Genomic DNA, 25,640 nt, shown 5'->3' on the forward strand with positions numbered 1-25,640 from the left:
GGGTGTAAGTCTGATTTGCCACCATTCAGGTACATGCGGTCGATATCTATACAAAAAACCCTGTCTCGTAAGGTAAACCCCACTCACTTACCATAGTACAGGCTTTAATGAGTATTGTGTGCCACGCACGCACGTTACAAGATGATGAGTCACACCGATGGCTACGCTGCTCTCAAGACCGCCATATGCTACGTGGAACAACAGCCTAAGACAACACCAACTGACCTACTGCTCCTGAGACGGTGGCTTGACATTGCCGCAAGGAAACGTTGCAGCTTCACCAAACAAAAGACACTTCACTATTACTTGTCTAAATAAATAATTATTGTTATTCTGCCAATGCAAATGCATGTGTAAATACTTTTATTTTAATAAAGTTCATATTTTGACCTATATTAATTACAATATCACAATATTTCTTTTTCCCGTTTAAATTTCGATAGTTCGAGGTGGTTCCGGTCCCATTCACCTCGAACTATCGAGACTCTACTATACTCTCCAGACAAATACTGTCTGAAAAGACTTCATAACACATTTATGTATGAACCACATCTTGTCAAAATCAGGGTCACTGTAGATAATGGGGATGACATCATCTTCCCAAACCTTAATGTACAGTTTGGTAGTAGTCATGCCACCAAGGAATATCACACCAATAAAATTCCATGACTGGACATTGCACGCTACACAGTCATCCGTTGAGGGTGAAGAGACTTCTCAATTGTGAAATGCAGATTCTCAGTCCCCCACATGTGCCAATTTTGCCATTTTCATGTGCAAATAGCCAACAACAAGGCGCTTGCATATGCACATACTATTTCCCATCATGCCCTGTGACCAACCATGCAGTTTGAGCATCCTGACTCAAACTGTTCAGAAGTTACGACAATTTCATTTCATATAGTTCAATAATTGTCACCTTCTAAATATTCATGTTAGTATTTTGCAGTCATGACTTATTAAACTGATGATTCAGTATAATTATTACATTCTTCCTTAAGTTTGATATTAGTCCACCTATTTCATGTATGTTGCATACAGGATGGAATAGTTTTGTCATGGCTTGGTCTCCTAAGGAACCCAATAATTGTGAGGGAATGCCAGCTACTCTAGGAACATTGTTATAACTAAGATCTTTCAAATTCTTTTCACAGTATTGTATCTCCTCTCTTATTTTAATCTATTTCCTCTTTCCTTTCCATAATAATATTGCCTTCAAGCTTATTTATTTTGTATTGCCCTCTATATATCCCTTCCTCATTTTCACTCTTTCTTCTTTGCTTGGTATTGGCTTGTAATCTTAGCTCTTACTATTCACATTTGGAAAGCTGCTTCTCTTTTCTCCAGAAGTTTATTATTCCTACATGCAGCAACTACCTGTCCACAGTCATTCATGTTTCAACAACTTGGCATTTCTCCTCTAGCCATTCCAGCTTTACTGTTCTGCACTTTCTGTCAGTCTCCTGTTTTAAACATTTGTAATTCATTTTGCCTGCTTCATTTGCAGCATTTTTCCATTTTCATCTTTTGTGAATTATATTAAACATCTTGTGTGTTAGCCAAGTACTTTTACTGGGCCTTGCTTTTTTATCCTCTACTGTCTTCACTATTTCATCTTTTTCACTAAATTGTTGCCCACTGCTCCCTTTGAAACTGTACAACCTCTAGATCTTTCAATTTATCTGGGTCCCAGCAATTGTTTTCTACGTTTGTGCAATTTCTTCCATTTTAATTTAGGTGTATAGTTTCCACTACTGCAGTGAGTTCCAGCCTTGTGTGTGTGTGTGTCTTGGCTGTGTTGTCCATGGAATTTCAAGATTCATCCCCCCCCCCCCCCAATTTTTATGTTGATAATGCTATGCTCGCCTGACTATAAGTCCTATTCTTCCTGCAACAGTACTACTTCACTAATTTCCACTGTATCTAACTTCAGCCTATCTATTTCCCTTTTTAGATTATCTACAAGGTACTTACTCCATGCTATGACCTATTGAATGTGTTTCGTTTCTCCCAATGACATCATCTTCCTGAAGAATCCCTGCTGGGAAATCTTTATGGGAAACTATTTTACCTTTGGTACACGAGGGCTATTCAGAAAGTAGGGAATGTTTTGGCATCAACAAAAACTAAGAACAAGAAATACATTTTATTATATACAACTGAAAGAGTGACTGACATATTACTTTTCCACAGACACCAAACGCACTGAGGCACTTACAGTGATGGACAAGCTTTGAAAGACCTTTGTCGTAAAATTCTGCCACCTGAGACTTCAGCCAGTGAGTCACGCCCACCTGGAGTTCCGCGTCGTCATCAAGGTGCTGTGTTGCAAGCCAGTTCTTCATTCTGGGAAACAAGTGGAAGTTGCTTGGTACAAGATCGGAGCTATAGGGTGGATCCCATTTGAATGAATGCAGGAGTTCTTTAGTGCGGTTTTCCGTGTGAGGTCGGGCATTGTCGTGCAAAAACAAAATTTTGGACGTCAGCTTTCCTCAGCTTTTGTTCTGAACTGCTCTTCTAAGGCTGTGCAAAGTTTGACAGTACCGGGCAGAATTTATGGTTGCTCCACGTTCGAGAAAATCAATATGCAGCACACCTTGCCTATCCCAAAACACTGCCACCACCAACTTCCTTGCTGACAAGGTTTGCAAAAATTTTCTTAGTTTTTGGGGAGACCTTGTGTGCCCCCGCTCCATGGACTGTAATTTTGTCTCGCAATTGACATGTTTCCCCCAAATCTCGACACCTGTTATGATTTGATCCAGTAATGAATCACCATGTTTGTGGTAGGCCTCCAGAAATGTCAACGCTGCCCCCATTCACTGTTATTTATAGTGCTCTGTTAGTATTTTGGGCACCCATAGTGCACAAAATTTTTGGTAGCCTACCTTTTGAGTGACACTTTCAAACAACAAAGTCAGTGAAACTTGTGGAAAAGAAAGCGAAAACTCCGTTATTGTGAAGCAACGGTTTTCACAAATCGTTTCATCAACTTTAGCGACAAGATCGTCAGTCACAATGCTCAGGCGTCCACTCTTCTCTTCATCATGAACGTTGATTCGGCCAGTTTTAAACCGTATGCACCAGTTCGAGACGGCACATTCACTCATTATGTTGTTTCCATACACTTCGCACAGTTCATGATAAGTTTCTATAGGTTTTAGGTTTTTTGCCAACCAAAACCGTATCACAGACTGCACCTCACAACTGGTGGGATTTTCGATTGCAGCCCACATTTCAAATTCGAATATATATATAAAAAACAGATGCGCAGAGACGTTCCTGCTGTCACAGATGGATGCCGACTGAGGTGCTGAGCATGCAAATACCAAAATATACGCAATCAATGCATGCCTAGCTTCATCAGATGGAAATGTTCCCTAATCTCTGAGTAGCCCTTATATGTTAACCAGAAGAATGCAATCATTATTAAACGACACATTTGAGCTTCATATCCTTGGGAATTGTAGCAGCTGTAGTTTTCCCCTTGCTTTCAGCAATCTGCAACACCAACATAGCAAAACCGTGTTGGCTAATGTTACAAGGCTAAATAAGTCAATAATCCAGACTATTGCCCTTGTAACTACTTAACCCTCCTTTGTGTTTGCACCTATGGTGTAACTGTGTCATTAAGGCAAGCAATCTATCCAACTGCAGGTAAGACCACAGCTTGTGGGGGATGGGGGAGGTAAAATAAGTAAAAAACATGTGAAACTAATTATTATTCTGTAATTGACTAGAAAAAAAACAAATTTATCTTCTCCCCAATTCTATTCAATACCTCCTCATTAGTTATGTGATCTACCCATTCAATCTTCAGCATTCTTCTGTAGCACCACATTTTGAAAGCTTCTATTCTCTTCTTGTCCAAACTATTTATCATCCACGTTTCACTTCCATACATGGCTACACTCCATACAATTACTTTCAGAAAAGACTTCCTGACACATAAATCTATACTCTATGTTAACAAATTTCTCTTCCTCTGAATCACTTTCTATTCCATTGCCAGTCTATATTTTATATCTTCAACCATCATGAGATATTTTGCTCCCCAAATAGCAAAACTCATTTACTACTTTAAGCGTTTCATTGCCTAATCTAATTCCCTCAGCATCACCCAATTTAATTCGACTACATTCCATTATCCTCATTTTGCTTTTGTTGATGTTCATCTTATATCCTCTTTTCAAGACACTGTCCATTCCATTCAACTGCTCTTCCAGGTCTTTGCTGTCTCTGATAGAATTACAATGTCATTGGCAAACCTCAAAGTTTTTATTTTTTCTTCGTGGATTTTAATACCTACTCCGAATTTTTCTTTTGTTTCCTCTACTGCTTGCTCAATATACAGATTGAATAACATCGGGGATAGGCTACAACCCTGTCTCTCTCCCTTCCCAACCATTGCTTCCCTTTCATGTCCCTTGACTCTTATGACTGCCATCTGGTTCCTGTACAAATTGTAAATAGCCTTTCACGCCCTGTATTTTACCCCTGCCACCTTCAGAATTGGAAAGAGAGTATTCCAGTCAACATTGTCAAAAGCTTTCTGTATGTCTACAAATGCTAGAAACGTAGGTTTGCCTTTCCTTAATCTATCTTCTAAGATAAGTCGTAGGGTCAGTATTGCCTCACGTGTTCCAACATTTCTACAGAATCCAAACTGATCTTCCCCGAGGTCGGCTTCTATCAGTTTTTCCATGCGTCTGTAAAGAATTCGCGTTAGTATTTTGCAGCCATGACTTATTAAACTGATAGTTCGGTAATTGTCACATCTGTCCACACCTGCTTTCTTTGGGATTGGAATAGTTATATTCTTGAAGTCTGAGGGTATTTCGCCTGTCTCATACATCTTGCTCACCAGATGATAGAGTTTTGTCAGGGCTGGCTCTCCCATGGCTATCAGTAGTTCTAATGGAACGGTGTCTACTCCCGCTACCTTGTTTCGACTTAGATCATTCAGTGCTCTGTCAAACTCTTCACGCAGTATCATATCTCGCATTTCATATTCATCTACATCCTCTTCCATTTCCATAATATTGTCCTCAAGTACATCGCCCTTGTATAGACCCTCTATATACTTCTCCTGCCTTTCTGCTGTTGGCATTCATACAAGCGGTTCTCATTTCTCCAAAGGTCTCTTTCATTTTCCTGTAGGTAGTATCTATCTTACCCCTAGTGATATATGCTTAATGTCCGGCAGAAAAACCTCCCCTTTAAGGAAAGCTAATAAAAACAAAACCAAATAAGGTAGAACAATTTTATTTATACTAAATAAAAGTACATATTATGCCATTTTAGAAAATACTCTTATGGTCTTACTTTTTAAATAAAACATCCCTTAAATGGCTTCCTGCACTGTCGACACACTGTTTGAGTCTTTCCCTGAAGTTATTCATTACTCTGAGTCATTTCAGGTGGAATAGCTTCAACCTCTTGTGTAATTGCTTCTTTCAGGGCTCGTAAAGATTGTGGACATTGTTCATAAACTTTTGCTTTTAAATAGCCCCAAAGAAAGAAATCACAGGGCGTTAAGTCCAGCGATCGTGGGGGCCAGCCAATGTCTCCACGCAACGAGATCACATGTCCAGGAAACATTTCCTTCACCAATGCCAGTGACTGCCGCGCTGTGTGGGCAGTAGCACCATCTTGCTGGAACCACACGTTCTCTATTTCACCAAAAAGCTCCCTTAGTTGCGGTTGGAGAAAGTCGCGGAGCATGGCACAATAGCGTTCACTGTTGACGGTTAAATTCCTGTCATTTTCTTCGAAAAAGTAAGGACCGATCACTCCGGAATTGTAAACAGCACACCATACTGTTACTTTAGGGCTATGAAGTGGTCATTGATGAAGTTCTTGGGGATTGTGTTCACACCAGTACCTGCAATTTTGGCTGTTCACTGTTCCGGCAAGGTGAAAGTGTGCTTCATCAGAAAAAAATCACAATATCGTTGGGACGAATGTTCCGAAGAAGGTCTTGGCACAAACTTACACGGACACCACAGCCTCGTTCACTCAGTTCCTGCGTAGTTACAATTTTGTAAGGATGCATTTTAAGATCTCGATGCAAAATTCTTCTCACACTTCGATCAGATATCCGTAATGCTGCCGCATGCTTTTTAGCGGATCGTCGAGGAGATTGTTGAACTGAAGCTCTAACTGCATCAACATTTCCGGGGCCTGTTGCAGTCCGTGGTCGTCCAGGTGGTTCCCTTTTTAATGCGGAACCTGTCTCACGAAAGTTAGCAACCCAAGAATAAATTGTTTTCTTATCGGGAACAGGGTCCCGTCGTCCGAGCGCAAAGCGAACGCGAAAAGCACGTTGAGTATTACTAGGCGATTCGCCATTTTGAATAAAATCTTCCACTACGAAGGCACGATGTTCACCAGACCACGCCATGGCGTACACTGAAAACGGCACGTAGGCAGCTACTTAACGACGTGCCCCCCACCACTCTGCTCCTTCTACTGTCCGCTGCACGTTACTTTGTAATCTGGGAGTTTTTTATGCCGGACCCTGTACATCGTTACATTTGTCCTCTAGCCATCCCTAATTAGCCATTTTGCACTTCCTGTCAATCTCATTTTTGAGACGTTTGTTTTCCTTTTGCCCTGCTTCATTTACTGCATTTTTATATTTTCTCCTTTCATCGATTAAATTCAATATATCTTCTGTTACCCAAGGATTTCTACTGGCCCTCGCCTTTTTACCTACTTGATCCTCTGCTGCCTTCACTATTTCCTCCCTCAAAGCTACCCATTCTTCTTCTACTGTATTTCTTTTCCCCATTCCTATCAATCATTCCCTAATGCTCTCCCTGATTCACTCTACAACCTCTGGCTCTTTCAGTTTATCCAGGTCCCATCTCCTTAAATTCCCACCTTTTTGCAGTTTCTTCAGTTTTAATCTACGGTTCATAACCCATAGAGAGTGGTCAGAATCCACATCTGCCCCTGGAAATGTCTTACAATTTAAAACCTGGTTCCTAGATCTGTCTTATCATTATATAATCTATCTGAAACCACCTAGTATCCCCAGACCTTTTCCATGTATACAACCTTCTTTCATGATTCTTGAACCTAATGTTAGCTATGCTCTTTGCAAAATTCTACCAGGCGGCTTCCTCTTTCATTTCTTACCGCAATTCCATATTCACCTACTATGTTTCCATCTCTTCCTTTCCCTACTATGGAATTCCAGTGACCCATGACCATTAAATTTTTGTCTCCCTTCACTATCTGAATAATTTCTTTTATCTCATCATCATACATTTTATCAATCTCTTCATCATCTGCAGAGTAGTTGGCATATAAACTTGTACTACTGTGGGAGGAATGGGCTTAGTGTCTATCTTGGCCACAATAATGCGTTCATTATGCTGTTTGTAGTAGCTTACCTGCACTCCTATTTTCCTATTCATTATTAAACCTACTCCTGCATTGCCCCTATTTGATTTTGTATTTATAACCCTGTAGTCACCTTACCAGTAGTCTTGTTCCTCCTGCCACGAACTTCACTAATTCCCACTATATTTAACTTTAACCTATCCATTTCCCTTCTTAAATTTTCTAACCTGCCTGCCCGATTAAGGGATCGGGCATTTCACGCTCGATCCGTAGAATGCTGTATTGCAGTTAATTAAATTTTTCGTTGACATTCATTTATAATCATCATAATGTGGAATGTGCAACTCACATGCTGAGCTATCAGAGAAGAGATTATTTACCTGCTGCCAAAGTGGTATCTACTGAAGCAAGGATACATAAACCCAAGTTCGCAACATTTTTCTTTGTCTTACTGTCTGACTAAAAAAAAATTGGAGATTCAAATTGGTCTAAAGGCTCTCCTGAACCAACCGCAGCTGTAAGTGGAATGATATTTTTAACTCCTGCACTGGACCTGTGGTAATCTCCAAGCGACTTTTGTATCCTTCCAGCTCTTACAGATATTATCCTTTATTTTTCTATTCTGTGTAATTTCCCTATGATCCAAACACTTAAGGTTGAATTTTTTGTGACCAATGATTCACTGTCTGGTAAGGTGTTACTGATTTACACAAATTTTTCACATATTTCATTGAAATTTATATATGGTGGCCAATTAGAGATGTGTAACCTACTGTGAGTATTCAAGAATTCATTTAATACACACTGTTAAGAACAATCAACTCTTCTAGCTTTGCTTACTGCAGAAATATCTGGTTACAAATGCATGATACATTGAGCAGTGGATGGACACAGCTTTCCCTTATTACATCTGATGTCACTTTCACATCATCATTCTCCTCCTACAATGCAGAATCTACATATAATTCAGAAACGTACAAAATGATGTTTTATTCCACTTTTGTTTGTGGATACAGTGATAAAATGTCAATGGAGTTTAATATTATTGCCAATGCTATGAATGGCAACAAATTTGTGAATGCTGCAGGACTGAGTAATTCACTTTCTTTCTTAGTTCTTTTAGAACAGGCAATCCACTCAAATGATGTCACTTCAACAGCTGTTAGACTTGTGATAAAAATGGATGTTTAGTCTATAAGAAGACTACTGATACTATACAAGAAGGCTACAGTCAAGAGAGAATATGACATTGCATAAGAGGAAGTAAAAACATCAAAAAAAAATTTTGGATGTGTGGGAACTATGGTGTATGGGTATATTGTGGGTACATATAGATTGCACTACTTATGTATAACAAGAATTACTACAAAGAGAAAACTTCCAATACAATCTATTATGAATTGCACCACAAGTCCTGGAGACCTGAGTTTATTAGTAATGTGTACATCATTTATTGGCAATGAAACTGATTCCAAACACAGTCTTTATACAGAAAAAATAAACAGTAATTTGGCATGTAAGACTGAAATTCACCAATAAATGAGCGAAAAATATAAAATTTATGAAATCTTGTATTTTAGTCTATTCATCACAATCACAAACTGTTGAAACCTATTTTTGCCCATTCAATCAATTTTTACAGTTGACAATTTATCACATAAGGAGCACATCACAACAGTCAGCTTCAGTTATGCAGGTACAGCAAAGTTTTTGCATCAACACCCCTTACTACATACAGCACACTGATAAATAGTTTCATGGAAATTAAAATGGTTTAAAAATTTGCTGACTGGCACACATTACTGTAGCTGTGGTCTTCGAAAGTAAACAACAATGCCCAGAAGGCCAACCAGAGTCGTTATCAGGTACAAGTCCCAGTTGGAACCAAATATTTGGTCCAAGTTGAGAAGGAGAAACCAGTCCTGCCAGTGGTGCTGTAAATATAAAATAAAATTCATGATTATTACTACATATTAAATAATGTGGAGAAAAAACTGTACTCTTAACTTAGGAACCGTCGACAATAGCGCAAAACCGAGGGAGTCAGGATTGGAGGGAGGGAGGGAGGGAGAGAGAGAGAGAGAGAGAGGGGGAGAGAGAGAGAGAGAGAGAGAGAGAGAGAGAGAGAGAGATATTTTGGATAGCATTCATCCCATCTCCTGTTTAACTGTCTCTCAGTATGACCTGAACTAACAACTAGCATCTGCCCGCATATTCAGTCCTAAAACAGAATTCTGTATTCTATGTTACCTCTTGACTTTTCCCATGGCCCACAGTTTGAAGTTGATGTTACCAGACTTTCAGAAGTAAAATCCTGAATTGAGACTATCAAGTTTCTGAAGGTAAATTTACAAAGGCCATTGAAATTGCATGCTGCTGACAATATGGTCCAGCCACTATTGCCCATCAACAATTGCAGAATTACACTTCTGGACCACAAGTGTTTACCCAAGCCAGAGTATCACCATAATAGCATGCTCCATCAGTAATACTGCCAGGTCATAAAAAGATATTGCAATGTATTGCAGCCACATGGCAGCAAAGTACTGTGGCCACAAATTGCCATAAAATTCAACACATGTTAATGCACCTTATGCTCCTTCTAACTGAATACTGGAATATTTTTCAATCAGTTTATGTGTGTGTAAGATGCTTAATGTTCTATCTTTGACTACTTCTCAGTAAGGATAACATATCCCAAAGTTAGCAACAGCAACACCGTACAATGCATTTCTACACGAAGTTTTTTCTTTTTTGTTTTTGTTGTTTTACAATTCTGACTTGATATGGCAACTTCTTTTGTGTATCTTCCACTGCCAGATACACAGTTAGTCTTTTTGCATGGCGTGACTGTGCTATTTGTTGGGCTTCCATTAACTCTTATCTTTGACGTGTGGACAAAAGTTAGTTCACATTTATCAACAAATTAATGTTTCAATATACAAGATAAGACTCTAATTTACACTGCTCTAATGAAACTCTTCATACATAAAGAAGATACAATGTGTGTTGAAACTGCACCTGTGCTGACCATGAAACTCAAAGCAGTGTTTATGCTTATTTAAGATACAAAAATCTAACTTCTAAGACTATCTAAAATGCAAGCCCAAATGCACAGTCACTCTTAATTAGTTAAACAACTTAATATGGTGTTTCCTGATCACAGACAAAACAATTAACTATCTGATAATTTTCATAGGCTCATTACTAATAAGAATTTACCTCTCGTATATATTTTAGACCAAAGAGAATAGAAAGCTTCATTAAAGCCAGTGTAACAGGAACTTTAGCATCAGCACTTGTTTCTGCAGCCATATCGTAGCAGCGTTTGGCCAAGTGTATGTCCTATGAAAAGATAGAATTGGATAATTAGCGAAACAAGTCTAAAAGGAAGTATCATACCACTAATTAAGACACAATGTATCTAAAGAAACCACCAAATCTTGACATTAAGATACAAATATTTTCTATAAATAGATGAGAAACATCCTGCACAACTGTAAATCAGTAATATTTTTAAGGTTTCATGAAAATACAGCAGCATAAAATTGGAATTTTTTTTTACCTGAACCTATACCCATTACAGAGAGAGATACAAAAATACTGCCTGTGTTTAATGATCCATGGCACATGACAGTGGCACACCACAGTTTCCCAGCATGACTCAATGCTATCTAAACTAGTCATTGATAAAGCAAAGTCATATTTCAGCTTTCTGGCACTCATGCCTTCCCTTTTCAGGTACTTAGAAGCTATGGAACACAAAGACAAAACAGGAACTTTACTGTGAAATAAAAATGCAATGGCAACAATATTAGGGAAAGTATAGATTGCTACTCATCATAAACATGACCAGTCAAGTTGCTGATAGGCACAACAAAAAGACTGTTACAGATTAAAGCTTTTGGCCAAACTATTCTTCAGCAAAGAAAAAACACACACACACACACACACACACACACACACACACACACACACACACAAAAAAACCGCTACCACAGGCACCTCCAACCAGAATGCGACTGTCACATGAATAGCAATCTGGAGCAAGCGAAGGGCGAGGGATAGAGCTGGGTACAGGTGGAGGGGGGAGGGAGTGAGTCTGTTGAGGCACGCTGAGACTAGAGATTGACAGGCACAGTGTCGAGAGGTGGGGTGTGAAGGGAAAGAAAGGTGAGCAGAAATGGAGAAGACAGGGAAGGGGGAAAGGATGGGTGGATGCATTGGCAGAGGGCAGTACATATTGAGGGCGAGGGACTGTGAAAACAGAAGAGGTGATAGGACACAAAATGTTGTGTGGTGGATGTGGGGACTGTGTGTTGAGGCAAGGATAATTTCAGGAGCAGAGACTGTGTTTTACAGATAATTCCCAAGTGCACAGGTCAGAAAAGCTGCTGGAGGGGGAGAGGGGAGAGGATTGAGATGGTGTGGGTTGTGAGGCAGCCACTGAAATCTAGCATAGGTTCAGTTGCATGTTGTGTCACAGGGTGATCTGTTCTGCTCTAGGGCACAGTTTGGTGGTAGACTTTCATTGTTGTGGACAGCTGGTTGGTAGTCATACCAATATAAAAAGTGGTGCAATGGTTGCAGCACAGCTAGTATTCAGTTTGGTTGCTTTCACAGATGGCCTGGTCTTTGATGGTGATATGCATGTGACAGGACTGGAATAGGGTAAGCTGGGTGGATGGATTGGGCAGATTCTTGACCTGGGTCTTCGGTAGGAATCCCTAATTTCAGGGCATGATGATGGATAACCAAAACCCTGACAAAGGATGTGGTTCAGTTGTTACAGTTCAGGGAGGTATTGGGTGATGAAGAGGGCACTCTTTTTGTAGCTGGTTATGGAGGTGCTGGGAAAATTGGGGGTGTTTGGGGAAATGGTATGGGAAATCTGTCTGCGGACTAGGTCTGGGGGATAGTGCCTGCCTGTGGAGGCTTTGGTGAGACTTTCAATGGCTGCCTCACAACCCAGGCCTTCTGGATCCTCTCCTTCGCCACCAGCTTTTCTGAACTGTGCAGGTGGGAGTTATCCTGCAACCCATTCTCATCTCCCAAAATTATCCCAACCTCAACCTACTGTAAGCCTCTCTGCCTCTCTCTCTCTCTCTCTCCCTCCACCCTCCACCTAACAGTTTCTGCCCCCTCATCCTATCACTCCTTTCCTTTTAACATTCTGTAATCACCTGTACCTTCCCCTTCCCTGCTTCTCTCCTTTTCCACTTCCCCTTTCTTTCTTTTACCCCCATCTCCCATCACTGTGCCTTGCAGTCTGGTCCCTGCACACCCCACCAAGCAGCACTCTTCTCTCCCCCACCTCTCATATCCTGCTATCCCTCCCTCTTCCCCACCCCACTCCAGATTGCCATCCACATGACAGTCACAGTCTGTCTGGAGGTTCCAGTGAGGTGTGCTTGCTTGTGTGAATGTGTGTGTGTTTTCTTTCCTAAAGAAGGCTTTACCCTAAAGTGTTTGTTGTGCCTATCTGCAACTCAACTTGTCACCTTTTCAGTGAGTAGCTATCTATTGTTTTCATAATATTTTTGATATTCCAACCTGGAGATTCCAAAATAATGGCTGTTTGTTTGAAAGTGCACATCTGTAGAATCAAAAACTGTTGATGAACAACATTCAACACCTTGTTACTCCACCCTTTGCATTGTTACATTCTGAAATCCTCCTCGGCAGGTTACCATCAAGAAGGTAGAGATGTTGCTTTTCAAACATGTCACTTCCTTAAACGGTGACCCTGCTCATGTTATATAATGTGGGAGGAGGGTTCCTACAGTGATGCCTTACAAGTTTTGACTGGCACAAGTGATCGGGTTCAGGGCAGAAGAGATCGCAGGCCATTCCATTTAACTGATCCTGTTCCTTGTACACTGCTCAAAATTATTCTTGATTGTGATAAGAGATGTTCTACATCCATAGATGACAGCAGACCACAATACGACTGACCCATGTCCCTGCATTATCTACGGAGTACATGCTCGTGACATGCAGTGGTACCTCCACACTCTTCTGTAATTATCATCAAGCATCAGACAAATCCTGCACTTGTCGGTGAAGAGAACCTAATGCCATTGATGAAGGTTCTATTCTGTGTGTTCCCTAGCCCATATTTTTCACACACTGCAGTATTTTGGGGTTTGTAGTGTTGTTTGTAATGATCACCGATGGGTCAAATTAATCATGTGGAGATAGATGCACACTGTGTGGATCAATATAACCCTCTCTGCTGCCTTCTCCCAAGGACATCTGTGAGCCATAATTTTCAGGCAACAGTTGTTAGCTAGTGTCATTGACTACAGGCAACTGGGCAACTTTCAATGTTTTGAAACTCACAATAATGGCTATATGCTCACACAACATCACTGTTCTGTATGCCAATTCGGCAAACAACTTTCCATGTGCAGTAAAGTGACAATACATGCTCCATTCACAAACTGGAGACAACACATTGTACTGGGAATGCAAGTTTACTTTTATGTCCATTATACAGGTGGCTGTGTGTTAAGATATCTTATGTACAGGACAACAGAGAAAGATGTTCCCAATATTTAAAAAAAAAAAAAAAAAAGCAAGCTATGTAAGTCATCATGGAATTGCATAACTTTCTGAGCAGTGTATATAATTATCTGTTATGGAAGCATCTTACTGACACACTGTTAAAAAAATGTCGTGTGACTAGGGCCTCCCGTCAGATAGACCGTTCGCCCGGTGCAAGTCTTTCGATTTGATGCCACTTCGGCAACTTGCGTGTCAATGGGGATGAAATCATGATGATTAGGACAACACAACACTCAATCCCTGAGCGGAGAAAATCTCAGAGCCAGCTGGGAATCGAACCCGGGCCCTTAGGATTGACATTCTGTCACACTGACCACGCAGCTACCGTGGGCAGACGACACACTGTGTTGACAGATCATTACATATAGGGAGGAGGGGAGGGGGTTACACTTGCTATATTGATTTCACGCTGAACACTAGTTCAGATTATGAGAAGGGGGAAGGGGATGAGATGATAAAGTGTCTAGATACCATTTAGAACAGAAATCGGAAAAATACGATTACTTAGAGCAAATATACATGTAACTCCCTCTCGTCATTCTGTAAACGTAAAAAAAACTTATAGAAGATATTTTCTTCTCCGACCAAAATATCATCTGATACATACTGAAAAGATTTAATAGTTCTGTTCATATTGAACTGTTGCTCCACACTAACAGTAAAACCATATACCAGATTGGAATGAGCAAGCATGTATGATGCCTTCTAACAAAATGAAAATGGTGAAGGTAATGTTCAGACATAAAAAGATTAATACTTACTTGTCGCATTCCAAGGCCTTGCTCATGCATGTATCCCAAATTGAACATCGCCTGAGCATTGTGTTGTTGGTCTGAAGCAATTTGGTAATGTGAGGCTGCCATTTCATAATCAACAGGTGTTCCCAATCCATAATAATAATAGTCCCCCAATTTTACTTGGGCCGCTGAGTAACCTTGTGCTGCTGCACGGCCCCAATACATTAGAGCACGTACATATGTTTCTGGCTCTACGAACATTGAAACATCTCCTGCACGGCCCCAATACATTAGAGCACGTACATATGTTTCTGGCTCTACGAACATTGAAACATCTCCTGTAATATGAAAAAATATACGTATCACTATAACAATGGCCATAAAAATTTTGATTCAGAAACAATAAAGCATTTTTATTCATGCAACTAACATTTTTGAACTCAACTCTGCCATATAAATGTTTGCTGTGCAAGTGTTTTAACAGTGCTCACTTTCTGTAGGACACAATATATTTCCTAGTTTATCCACCTTTTCTTTTGTGTAAGTACTAGAGAAGAGGTAATAATATTTTGTATATTGTGGAGGCAAGATTTTGACAACATGAGAGATTACAACAAAAGATCCTGCAGAAAAAATTGCAATATCGTGTGCTGCTCCACAAGCATGAGTCTGCAACAGAACAATTAAACCTAACAAAATAATTTCTTTGAGCCTGATTGCAAGTTTCATGCAGTTCTTAGAAGATAAAAATGTGATTCCTCTTCATCAATTCCTCAAATAAGTTATTTTTCGTGACTTAAGATTTGCAGCTAATGTCCAAAATGATCCTGCTGCAAAAAGTATTTTAAGTTTTCTTCAAAAAAATGAAAGTATTAACAGTTCCTTTGGCTTTAGAGCATCATACTTCACAAATAAGAATATAGTTTTGTGATACACAATGGCGGATAGCATACGGCTTTGTCAATATAAGGGTCATCACGCTTGTCTGTCACCTAAGCTTTCTAATAATTTCTTGTTACACTTATACTAGAGTCATATGCTCTTGCAACGGAGCAACAGGACACACCTTCTACTGTCAGGTACCCTATACAAGGTCTGTTAAAAAAAAAAAAAATCCACAAAATGCGTAATTTCATGCCAATGGTGCAGTTGGCATTCCTGCACACACCTGTGTTTATGTGTAACTGCCAGAACTTTCATCATTGTATGTCTGTTAGTTACTGTTCAGAGCTGTATTGAGTAGAACATTGTGTCTCACTGTTTGCGAATTATGAGATGGCAAGAGCTAGAGGAGCAATTCGTCTGCATTAAATTTTGCGTGAAACTCAAGAAAACCTTTACAGGGAAACACCAAATGATGCAGGAAGCCTATGGTGATGAGTGCTTAAGCTGTAGTCAGTGTTATGAATGGTTCACATGGTTTAAAAATAGCCAGATGGAAGTTAAAGATGACTCTCGTTCAGGACACCCTTCGACATCTGCTGATGACGCTCATGGCGGGAACATAATGAAATTGTGCATGCCAATCAAAGACTGACTGTCCGAGAGATTGCAGAAGAATGCAACATTTCAGTTAGATCAAGTCATGAAATTCTGACACAGCATATTGGAATGCATCATGTTACCACCAAGACCTTCACCTCGCAATCTGTGAAGAGCTTTTGGATCAAGCAAATGAGAACAAGCTGTTCCTTACGAGAATCATAACTGGTGATGCGACATGGATCTATGGTGGTGATGTTGACATCAAGATTCAATCTTCACAATGGGTCGGGAAAGGTTCTCCAAGATCAAAAAAAGCGCATCGGGTCAGGTCAAATGTCAAAGCCATGCTGATAGTTTTCTTTGATTTTGAAGGGTTAGTTCATCATGAATTCGTGCCACAGGCACGAACTGTTAATCAGTGGTACTACAGGGACGTGTTGTGATGCCTGCAAGAAAATGTGAGAATGAAACTGTTTGAAATGTGGTGAGAAATTTCATGGCTCTCACATAACAATTACGCACCTGCACATTCATCCCAGTTGGTGTATAACTACTGTGCAAAAAACGAAATCACTGTGCTGTCTCATCCTTTGTACTCTCCAGACCTGGTCCCTGCAAACTTTTTTTTTTTATTTCCAAAATTGAAAACCCTGTTGAAAGGACAAAGATTTGCAATGATAGATGGGATAAAAGAAAATTCACAGGCAACACTTTGCACGATCCAGCAAGAAGGGTACCAAGGCTGCTTCCAGAAGTGGAAACAGCATTGAGAGCGAAGTATCAATTGTGGCGGAGAGTATTTTGAAGGATACCACGCACGACAAGTAGAAGGTAAGAGCAGAAAAAATTTGTGGACAAAGTTTTGAATTTTTTTTAACAGAGTTTATATGAAGACATATCATAAATGTACAGAATGCACCAGTTTTGTTTTTACGCTCACAATCTTTGATGTAGGGCTATTGAGTATCATAAGTTGAAACTCTCCAATGAGGAGACAGCATCTTGTACCCTAATAACAGCAAAAGAAATCTATCTTTTTTGATCAGGCAATATGGAAATGGGATGAGTAGGGTTTAATGTCTTGTTGACAATGAGGTCATAAAGAGCGACAGCACAAGCTCAGGTTCAGGGAGAATAGGAAAAGAAACTGACCTAGCTCCTTTACACAGGAACCGTGCTAGTTTTCTCCACTTTTTTGTTTTATAACTTCAGACAACCAAGAATGTCCTGATTATAATCATATTAATCCATCTTCTACATATTTCAATGGTTCATAACCCACCGTTTGGATTTCTTAACTATTGCTATCATTCAACTTCTGTATCTCTTCTTTTTTCCTGTCTTTCTGCCCCTTGATGTTCTTCCTAACATGCATCTTTGTAGTACACATTGTGAAAATCATAATGTTTGGTTGTTATGTTCAACTAAGTTGTCTAACTTGCAATATACATTGATTATAGATTCCATGTTTAAAGCTAATTGGATCTTTAATTTTGAACACAACATTTATTTAACAAATGAACTTCAAGCTATTGTTATTATCTTGTGTCTTCACATTACTATTATTAATTTCTTCATTTTCTTACACTAGCTCTTTCATTCAGTTGTTCTTTGTTAGAGAACCAGTGCTGTCCTGGTAAAATAAAATCATCATCTTTATTTTGATAATGGTTCCAGTGCATTCCAATTATGTGATAAAGAAATCTCTTTCAAAGCAGCATGAAAAATGGGCTAATATATCGTTTAATTCTTAATTTTCATGCTCTTGGTGGAATATAATTGAAGCTGTAACCTCATTGTAGAAGTTACTTAATAATTTGATATTGAAAATCTAATTCTCGTTTATAAAGTATTTCCAGCACAATTTTTTTTTCAAACCAGATTTTGAAACTTTTTTGATCAAGACAACTCTGAGAAAGAGGTGACTCACTGCCATTTCATCTTTAGCACTATACACTTTATGAATTAAAGGGACTCACCTCTGTCCAATAAGAAGGCCGCATTACTTTGTGCAACCTCATAACCAAGTTCTGCCAGTAATGCATATGTAACAAATGCCTCATCATATCTACCTTCTCGGTAGTGATTGTGTGCTTCCATTAATTTCTCACCCCACTTTCCCCTTTCTGCGACGTTTTTGAAAAGCTAAAATAAAAATACAATAGACAAATAGATATAACTATTCATTTGGAAACATCTGAAATTTCACTAACTAAATTTATCAACATCCAATTTAAAATCAGAGGCTACAGTTACGCAGTTTCAGTAAGGAATAAAACTCAACTTTTTAACATCTCACCTCAACAGCTGTTGGACATGACCGCATTAAACCGGTTCCCGTCGCATGCATCTGTGCCAGATTGTAGAACGCAAGAATGTGACCAGACTGTGATGCAAGACTGAAGTATTTATTCGCCAACTTGTAATCACGACGCACTCCTAGGCCTCCTGTGATAAGATTAATAAAAATTAAATAAGTTATATCAAACTATTGTAATGTTACTGCATGAGTAAGGATAACTATTATTTTGCACTTAAAAAACTAGTGCCAAATATGGTCACATAAGTAAGTGTGACATGTGTCTTATAGACAATAATTTCTAACTTTGATTTTCTGAAGAATATTTTTGTAACACAACAGCCCAGTGACTTCAGACGTACTGTATATAAACTCAAAAATTTCCTCATATACAAGTCACTATTCACTTGTTTCTCCTTTTCCAACATCATTTCAAATGCATTACCTTTCTTTAACAGTTTTTTATTTATTTTTTTATTTTTTCAAACATCTTAAATAAGCTTCTACCTCTTAACTCATATCAATGTAAAATTTCTAGATACAGAAATATCACTTCCCATTAGTGATGATAGGAAACATTAACTATCAACAGAGACATCAGGCTACTTGTCTTTGAAGCACTAATTTATGAACGTGGCAAAACACTTAAGACACTTTGGTTCACTAATGGACATCAGGCCAGCCAGTAGTTGCACCTGTAAGCTTTCATCAGCACATCTCATAATTTCTGTCCATCCATGTACAAGCCACATCTTTGATTTTTATGATTTTCATCGTCAGCCTGTCATATGAAATATGGGAGTATCCAAACTGAATATGGTTAAAAAGAAGTGTCCTATCCTGGGAAATAAGAAGAGGAGGAGCAGAAATAGTGTTGGGGGGAGGGGGGGGGGGGGAGATAAGAAAGTAAAACAAAATACAGAATTCAGGAAAAATGGATTTTATTCTTGTCAATATATATTCTGATCATTAGCAGAAAATTTAAAATTGCTCGTCAATGATCAGGACATCATTTGCAAAAAGGAGTATTTTCATACAATGCTTCTAATAGTATAATACTATGAGCATTTCATTTATAGGATCAGAAATTCCTCAAAAAATGGAATATTTATTACTGACAGAGTGTTTCAGCATGACAAAAATTTTACTCTGTGTACATACACCATCATAAGAATAAACACCTACAGACTATAATTCTGCTAGAGAATACTCAGCAACAGACTCTTAAACATTTACAACGTATTTAGTAGGATTATATTTTAAAAAAAATGTATATTAATTTAATTTATCATTCATTGTGTAGTCTAAGATAATCAATTTTCAAATGCTCCACTGCAGTTCTTGGCACTTTCCCTCCAAACAGCTACCACCTACTTAATTACAAGCAACAACTGAGGTTGGAAATATCCATGCTATTCCCAGGCTTACTGGTATCATAAAACGTCTGGGTGTCATCACTTCTCTGTGTAACACAACAGTTCAATTTACAATTTGCTACTAGAGATTGCCGCTGTCCTCCCACTAGATGGCTGTGTGTGCATGCATATATTCGATTCTGAAAATGAAGCCACCTGCTTTATTTGTCAACGACAACCATATTCTGAGCAACAATGTGTCCAAGTAGAAACGTGCCAACAGTTGCTGCCTGTCAGTAAGATCATGTTCTCCAACTTTCCTCCCATCCTTCTCCAGTGATGATACTTTAAATTTTATTTCCAAACAATGGAAAGTCCAAGTCCAGGTTGCACTATCAACAGTATTATAGAAAGGATAGATTGCTACTAATCATAAAAATGAGTTCTCCAGTTCTACCTTAGGTTCATCTCCAATGACAATCTATAGCTTCCCACTTTTTACATTAATCCTTATCCAAACTGCTAGCTGCTGTCTATTAGCCAGTGTTCGTGACCCCCCCCCCCCCCCTTCCCTTCCCTTTTCCCAACACCACACATCTCCCCCCCCCTCCCCCCCGAAACATTCCACGTGGGAAAAATATATCTAAAAACAAAGATGATGTGACTTATCAAACGAAAGCGCTGGCAGGTCGATAGACACACAAACAAACACAAACACACACACAAAATTCAAGCTTTCGCAACCAACGGTTGCTTCATCAGGAAAGAGGGAAGGAGAGGGAAAAACGAAAGGATGTGAGTTTTAAGGGAGAGGGTAAGGAATCATTCCAATCCCGGGAGCGGAAAGACTTGCCTTAGGGGGAAAAAGGACACACACACACACACACACACACACACACACACACACACACATATACAGACACAAGCAGACATATTTAAAGGCAAAGAGTTTGGGCAGAGATGTCAGTCAAGGCGGAAGTGCAGAGGCAAAGATGTTGAATGACAGGTGAGGTATGAGTGGCGGCAACTTGAAATTAGTGGAGGTTGAGGCCTGGTGGATAACGGGAAGAGAGGATATACTGAAGGGCAAGTTCCTATCTCCGGAGTTCTGACAGGTTGGTGTTGGTGGGAAGTATCCAGATAACCCGGACGGTGTAACACTGTGCCAAGATGTGCTGGCCGTGCACTAAGGCATGTTTAGCTACAGGGTGATCCTCCTTACCAACAAACACTGTCTGCCTGTGTCCATTCATGCGAATGGACAGTTTGTTGCTGGTCATTCCCACATAGAAAGCATCACAGTGTAGGCAGGTCAGTTGGTAAATCACGTGGGTGCTTTCACACGTGGCTCTGCCTTCGATCATGTACACCTTCCGGGTTACAGGACTGGAGTAGGTGGTGGTGGGAGGGTGCATGGGAAGGTTTTACACCAGGAGCGGTTACAAGGGTAGGAGCCAGAGGGTAGGGAAGGTGGTTTGGGGATTTCATACGGATGAACGAAGAGGTTATGAAAGTTCTCGAACGCCTGGAATCCTTACCCAGTCTGTTACCCCCGGAAACCATCCTTGTAACCATTGACGCCACTTCCCTATACACAAATATCCTGCACATCCAGGGCCTCGCTACAATGGAGCACTTCCTTTCACGCCGATCACCTGCCATCCTACCTAAAACCTCTTTCCTCATTACCTTAGCCAGCTTCATCCTGACTCACAACTTCTTCACTTTTGAAGGCCAGTCATACCAACAATTAAAGGGAACAGCCATGGGTACCAGGATGGCCCCCTCGTATGCCAACCTATTTATGGGTCGCTTAGAGGAAGCCGCCTTGGTTACCCAGGCCTGCCAACCCAAAGTTTGGTACAGATTTATTGATGACCTCTTCATGATCTGGACTCACAGTGAAGAACAACTCCAGAATTTCCTCTCCAACCTCAACTCCTTTGGTTCCATCAGATTCACCTGGTCCTACTCCAAATCCCATGCCACTTTCCTTGATGTTGACCTTCATCTGTCCAATGGCCAGCTTCACACATCTGTCCACATCAAACCCACCAACAAGCAACAGTACCTCCATTATGATAGCTGCCACCCATTCCACATCAAACGGTCCCTTCCCTACAGCCTAGGCCTTCGTGGCAAACGAGTCTGCTCCAGTCCTGAATCCCTGAACCATTACACCAACAACCTGAAAACAGCTTTCGCATCCCGCAACTACCCGCCCGACCTGGTACAGAAGCAAATAACCAGAGCCACTTCCTCATCCCCTCAAACCCAGAACCTCTCACAGAAGAACCCCAAAATCGCCCCACTTGTGACAGGATACTTCCCCGAACTGGATCAGACTCTGAATGTGGCTCTTCAGCAGGGATACAACTTTCTCAAATCCTGCCCCAAAATGAGATCCATACTTCATGAAATCCTTCCCACTCCACCAGGAGTGTCTTTCCGCCGTCCACCTAACCTTTGCAACCTCTTCGTTCATCCGTATGAAATCCCCAAACCACCTTCCCTACCCTCTGGCTCCTACCCTTGTAACCACCCCTGGTGTAAAACCTGTCCCATGCACCCTCCCACCACCACCATCTATTCCAGTCCTGTAACCTGGAAGGTGTACACGATCAAAGGCAGAGCCACGTGTGAAAGCACCCACGTGATTTACCAACTGACCTGCCTACACTGTGACGCTTTCTACTATGTGGGAATGACCAGCAACAAACTGCCCATTTGCATGAATGGACACAGGCAGACAGTGTTTGTTGGTAAGGAGGATCACCCTGTAGCTAAACATGCCTTGGTGCACGGCCAGCACATCTTGGCACAGTGTTACACCGTCCGGGTTAGCTGGATACTTCGCACTAACACCAACCTATCAGAACTCCAGAGATGGGAACTTGCCCTTCAATATATCCTCTCTTGCCATTATCCACCAGGCCTCAACCTCCACTAATTTCAAGTTGCCGCCACTCATACCTCACCTGTCATTCAACATCTTTGCCTCTGCACTTCCGCCTTGACTGACATCTCTGCCCAAACTCTTTGCCTTTAAATATGTCTGCTTGTGTCTGTATATGTGTGTGTGTGTGTGTGTGTGTGTGTGTGTGTGTGTGTGTGTGTGTGTGTGTGTGTGTCCTTTTTTCCCCCTAAGGCAAGTCTTTCCGCTCCCGGGATTGGAATGATTCCTTACCCTCTCCCTTAAAACCCACATTCTTTCGTCTTTCCCTCTCCTTCCCTCTTTCCTGATGAAGCAACCTCATGTTGCGAAAGCTCGAATTTTATGTGTGTGTGTTTGTGTGTCTATCAACATACCAACGCTTTCGTTTGGTAAGTTACATCATCTTTGTTTATATATACAGGGTTATTACAAATGACTGAAGCGACTTCACAGCTCTACAATAACTTTATTATTTGAGATATTTTCACAGTGCTTTGCACACACATACAAAAACTCAAAAAAGTTTTTTTAGGCATTCACAAATGTTCGATATGTGCCCCTTTTAGCGATTCGGCAGACATCAAGCCGATAATCAAGTTCCTCCCACACTCGGAGCAGCATGTCCCCATCAATGAGTTCGAAAGCATCGTTGATGCGAGCTCGCAGTTCTGGCATGTTTCTTGGTAGAGGAGGTCTAAACACTGAATCTTTCACATAACCCCAGAGAAAGAAATCGCATGGGGTTAACTCGGGAGAGCGTGGAGGCCATGACATGAATTGCTGATCATGATCTCCACCACAACCGATCCATCGGTTTTCCAATCTCCTGTTTAAGAAATGCCGAATATCATGATGGAAGTGCGGTGGAGCACCATCCTGTTGAAAGATGAAGTCGGCGATGTCGGTCTCCAGTTGTGGCATGAGCCAATTTTCCAGCATGTCCAGATACACGTGTCCTGTAACGTTTTTTTCGCAGAAGAAAAAGGGGCCGTAACCTTTAAACCATGAGATTGCACAAAACACGTTAACTTTTGGTGAATTGTAAATTTGCTACACGAATGTGTGAGGATTCTCTACCGCCCAGATTCACACATTGTGTCTGTTCACTTCACCATTAAGAAAAAATGTTGCTTCATCACTGAAAACAAGTTTCGCACTGAACGCATCCTCTTCCATGAGCTGTTGCAACCGCTCCGAAAATTCAAAGCGTTTGACTTTGTCATCGGGTGTCAGGGCTTGTAGCAATTGTAAACAGTAAGGCTTCTGCTTTAGCCTTTTCCCTAAGGTTTTCCAAACCGTCGGCTGTGGTACGTTTAGCTCCCTGCTTGCTTTATTCGTCGACTTCCGCGGGCTACGCGTGAAACTTGCCCGCACGCGTTCAACCGTTTCTTCGCTCACTGCAGGCCGACCTGTTGATTTCCCCTTACAGAGGCATCCAGAAGCTTTAAACTGCGCATACCATCGCCGAATGGAGTTAGCAGTTGGTGGATCTTTGTTGAACTTCGTCCTGAAGTGTCGTTGCACTGTTATGACTGACTGATGTGAGTGCATTTCAAGCACGACATACGCTTTCTCGGCTCCTGTCGCCATTTTGTCTCACTGCGTTCTCGAGCGCTCTGGCGGCAGAAACCTGAAGTGCGGCTTCAGCCGAACAAAACTTTATGAGTTTTTCTACGTATCTGTAGTGTGTCGTGACCATATGTCAATGAATGGAGCTACAGTGAATTTATGAAATCGCTTCAATCATTTGTAATAGCCCTGTATAGTGTGATTGTAGCAACAGCTGCTGCAATCCGGTTTCTTAATTCAGGGAGGTCTGCTGGTAGTGGAGGCACATACACACGATCCTTGATGAAGCCCCAACGGAAAAAAATCGCATCGCGTTAGGTTGGGTGAACGTGGAGGCCATGCAAGGCAACCCTGTCATTGGGATTGGGCCCCTTGCAGCCTATCTAGGGCTTGCTTCGCATGGCCCCCACATTCACCCGACCTAGCGCCACGTGATTTTTTCCTTTGGGGCTTCATCAAGGATCATGTGTACATGCCTCTGCTACCAGCAGATCTGCCTGAATTAAGAAACCGGACTGAAGCAGCTGTTGCTACAATCACTGAAGACAGACTTACCAACATTTGGGAAGAATTCTGCTATAGACTAGATGTGTGCAATGTGACAAATGAACATTAATAAGGTTCTTGGTAAAACGGTGAGTTGCTCTTTCATTTGACATATCATCTATAACTGTAAATTTAATGTAATAAATATTATAAAGCGTTAAAACCCCCTATATTCATTTATAAACACCCTGTATATATCCTCCACATTTCACAGACACCATCCATATTTTTGCTTTGATAAAACCTATTTCACATTTTGCATGTGACTAATTACTTTTAGACTTCAGTAGTGAGCTAACTGAATGAACCTCAGCCTCTGAAATGCACCCCACAGAAACATTAATACAGTGTTCAAGTTCATAGACAGGTTTCTGCCAATGTTCTACTGCTAAAGAATCAATGACAAAATTGTGTGTGTTAATTTATAAAGCCATTTTGATATCTGATTGGCTCTCTCACTTCTAATATGAGTATGGGCAAATGGTTTAGTGTGTTTAAGACTATTAGAAAGTAAACACATTTTTCTTCTTACGGAAGTACATGTTTCCAAGTTGCAGCTGTCCATCAACCCATCCCTGGTCAGCTGCCTGAGAAAAATACTTGAAAGCTTTAGCCAAATCCTTTTCCACTCCCTTTCCATGTAGGTACATCAGTCCCAGACCACTTAAACCAACAGGGTTGTTTAGTTCAGCAGCTTTCTTGAAGTACTTTAATGCAGTTTCATTATCCTGCTTCACTATGTCACTGCCCTCGAAGTAGATCTGTAAAGAAGAATCAGTAACAGACAAATGAGGTTC

The 25,640-nt window shown here is 40.6% G+C and overlaps 1 protein-coding gene across 1 annotated transcript in view; it reads right to left on the bottom strand.

Moving 5' to 3' along the window:
• Positions 1 to 8,743: 8,743 nt before the first annotated feature.
• Positions 8,744 to 25,640, bottom strand: part of LOC124610241 (protein sel-1 homolog 1-like) — an 89,629-nt gene continuing 72,732 nt past the window's right edge. Inside the window, exons 6-11 of the mRNA XM_047140142.1 lie at positions 25,376 to 25,604; positions 18,439 to 18,587; positions 18,119 to 18,284; positions 14,679 to 14,926; positions 10,573 to 10,695; positions 8,744 to 9,284 (exon numbers count right to left, since the gene is read on the bottom strand). Of these exons, the coding sequence (XP_046996098.1) occupies positions 9,150 to 9,284; positions 10,573 to 10,695; positions 14,679 to 14,926; positions 18,119 to 18,284; positions 18,439 to 18,587; positions 25,376 to 25,604 (1,050 nt within the window). The 3' untranslated portion in view covers positions 8,744 to 9,149. The remainder of the gene's footprint in view (positions 9,285 to 10,572; positions 10,696 to 14,678; positions 14,927 to 18,118; positions 18,285 to 18,438; positions 18,588 to 25,375; positions 25,605 to 25,640) is intronic.

This window comes from Schistocerca americana, chromosome 1 (assembly GCF_021461395.2).
Source record: "Schistocerca americana isolate TAMUIC-IGC-003095 chromosome 1, iqSchAmer2.1, whole genome shotgun sequence".
In the NCBI taxonomy this organism is placed as follows: Eukaryota; Metazoa; Arthropoda; class Insecta; order Orthoptera; family Acrididae; genus Schistocerca; species Schistocerca americana.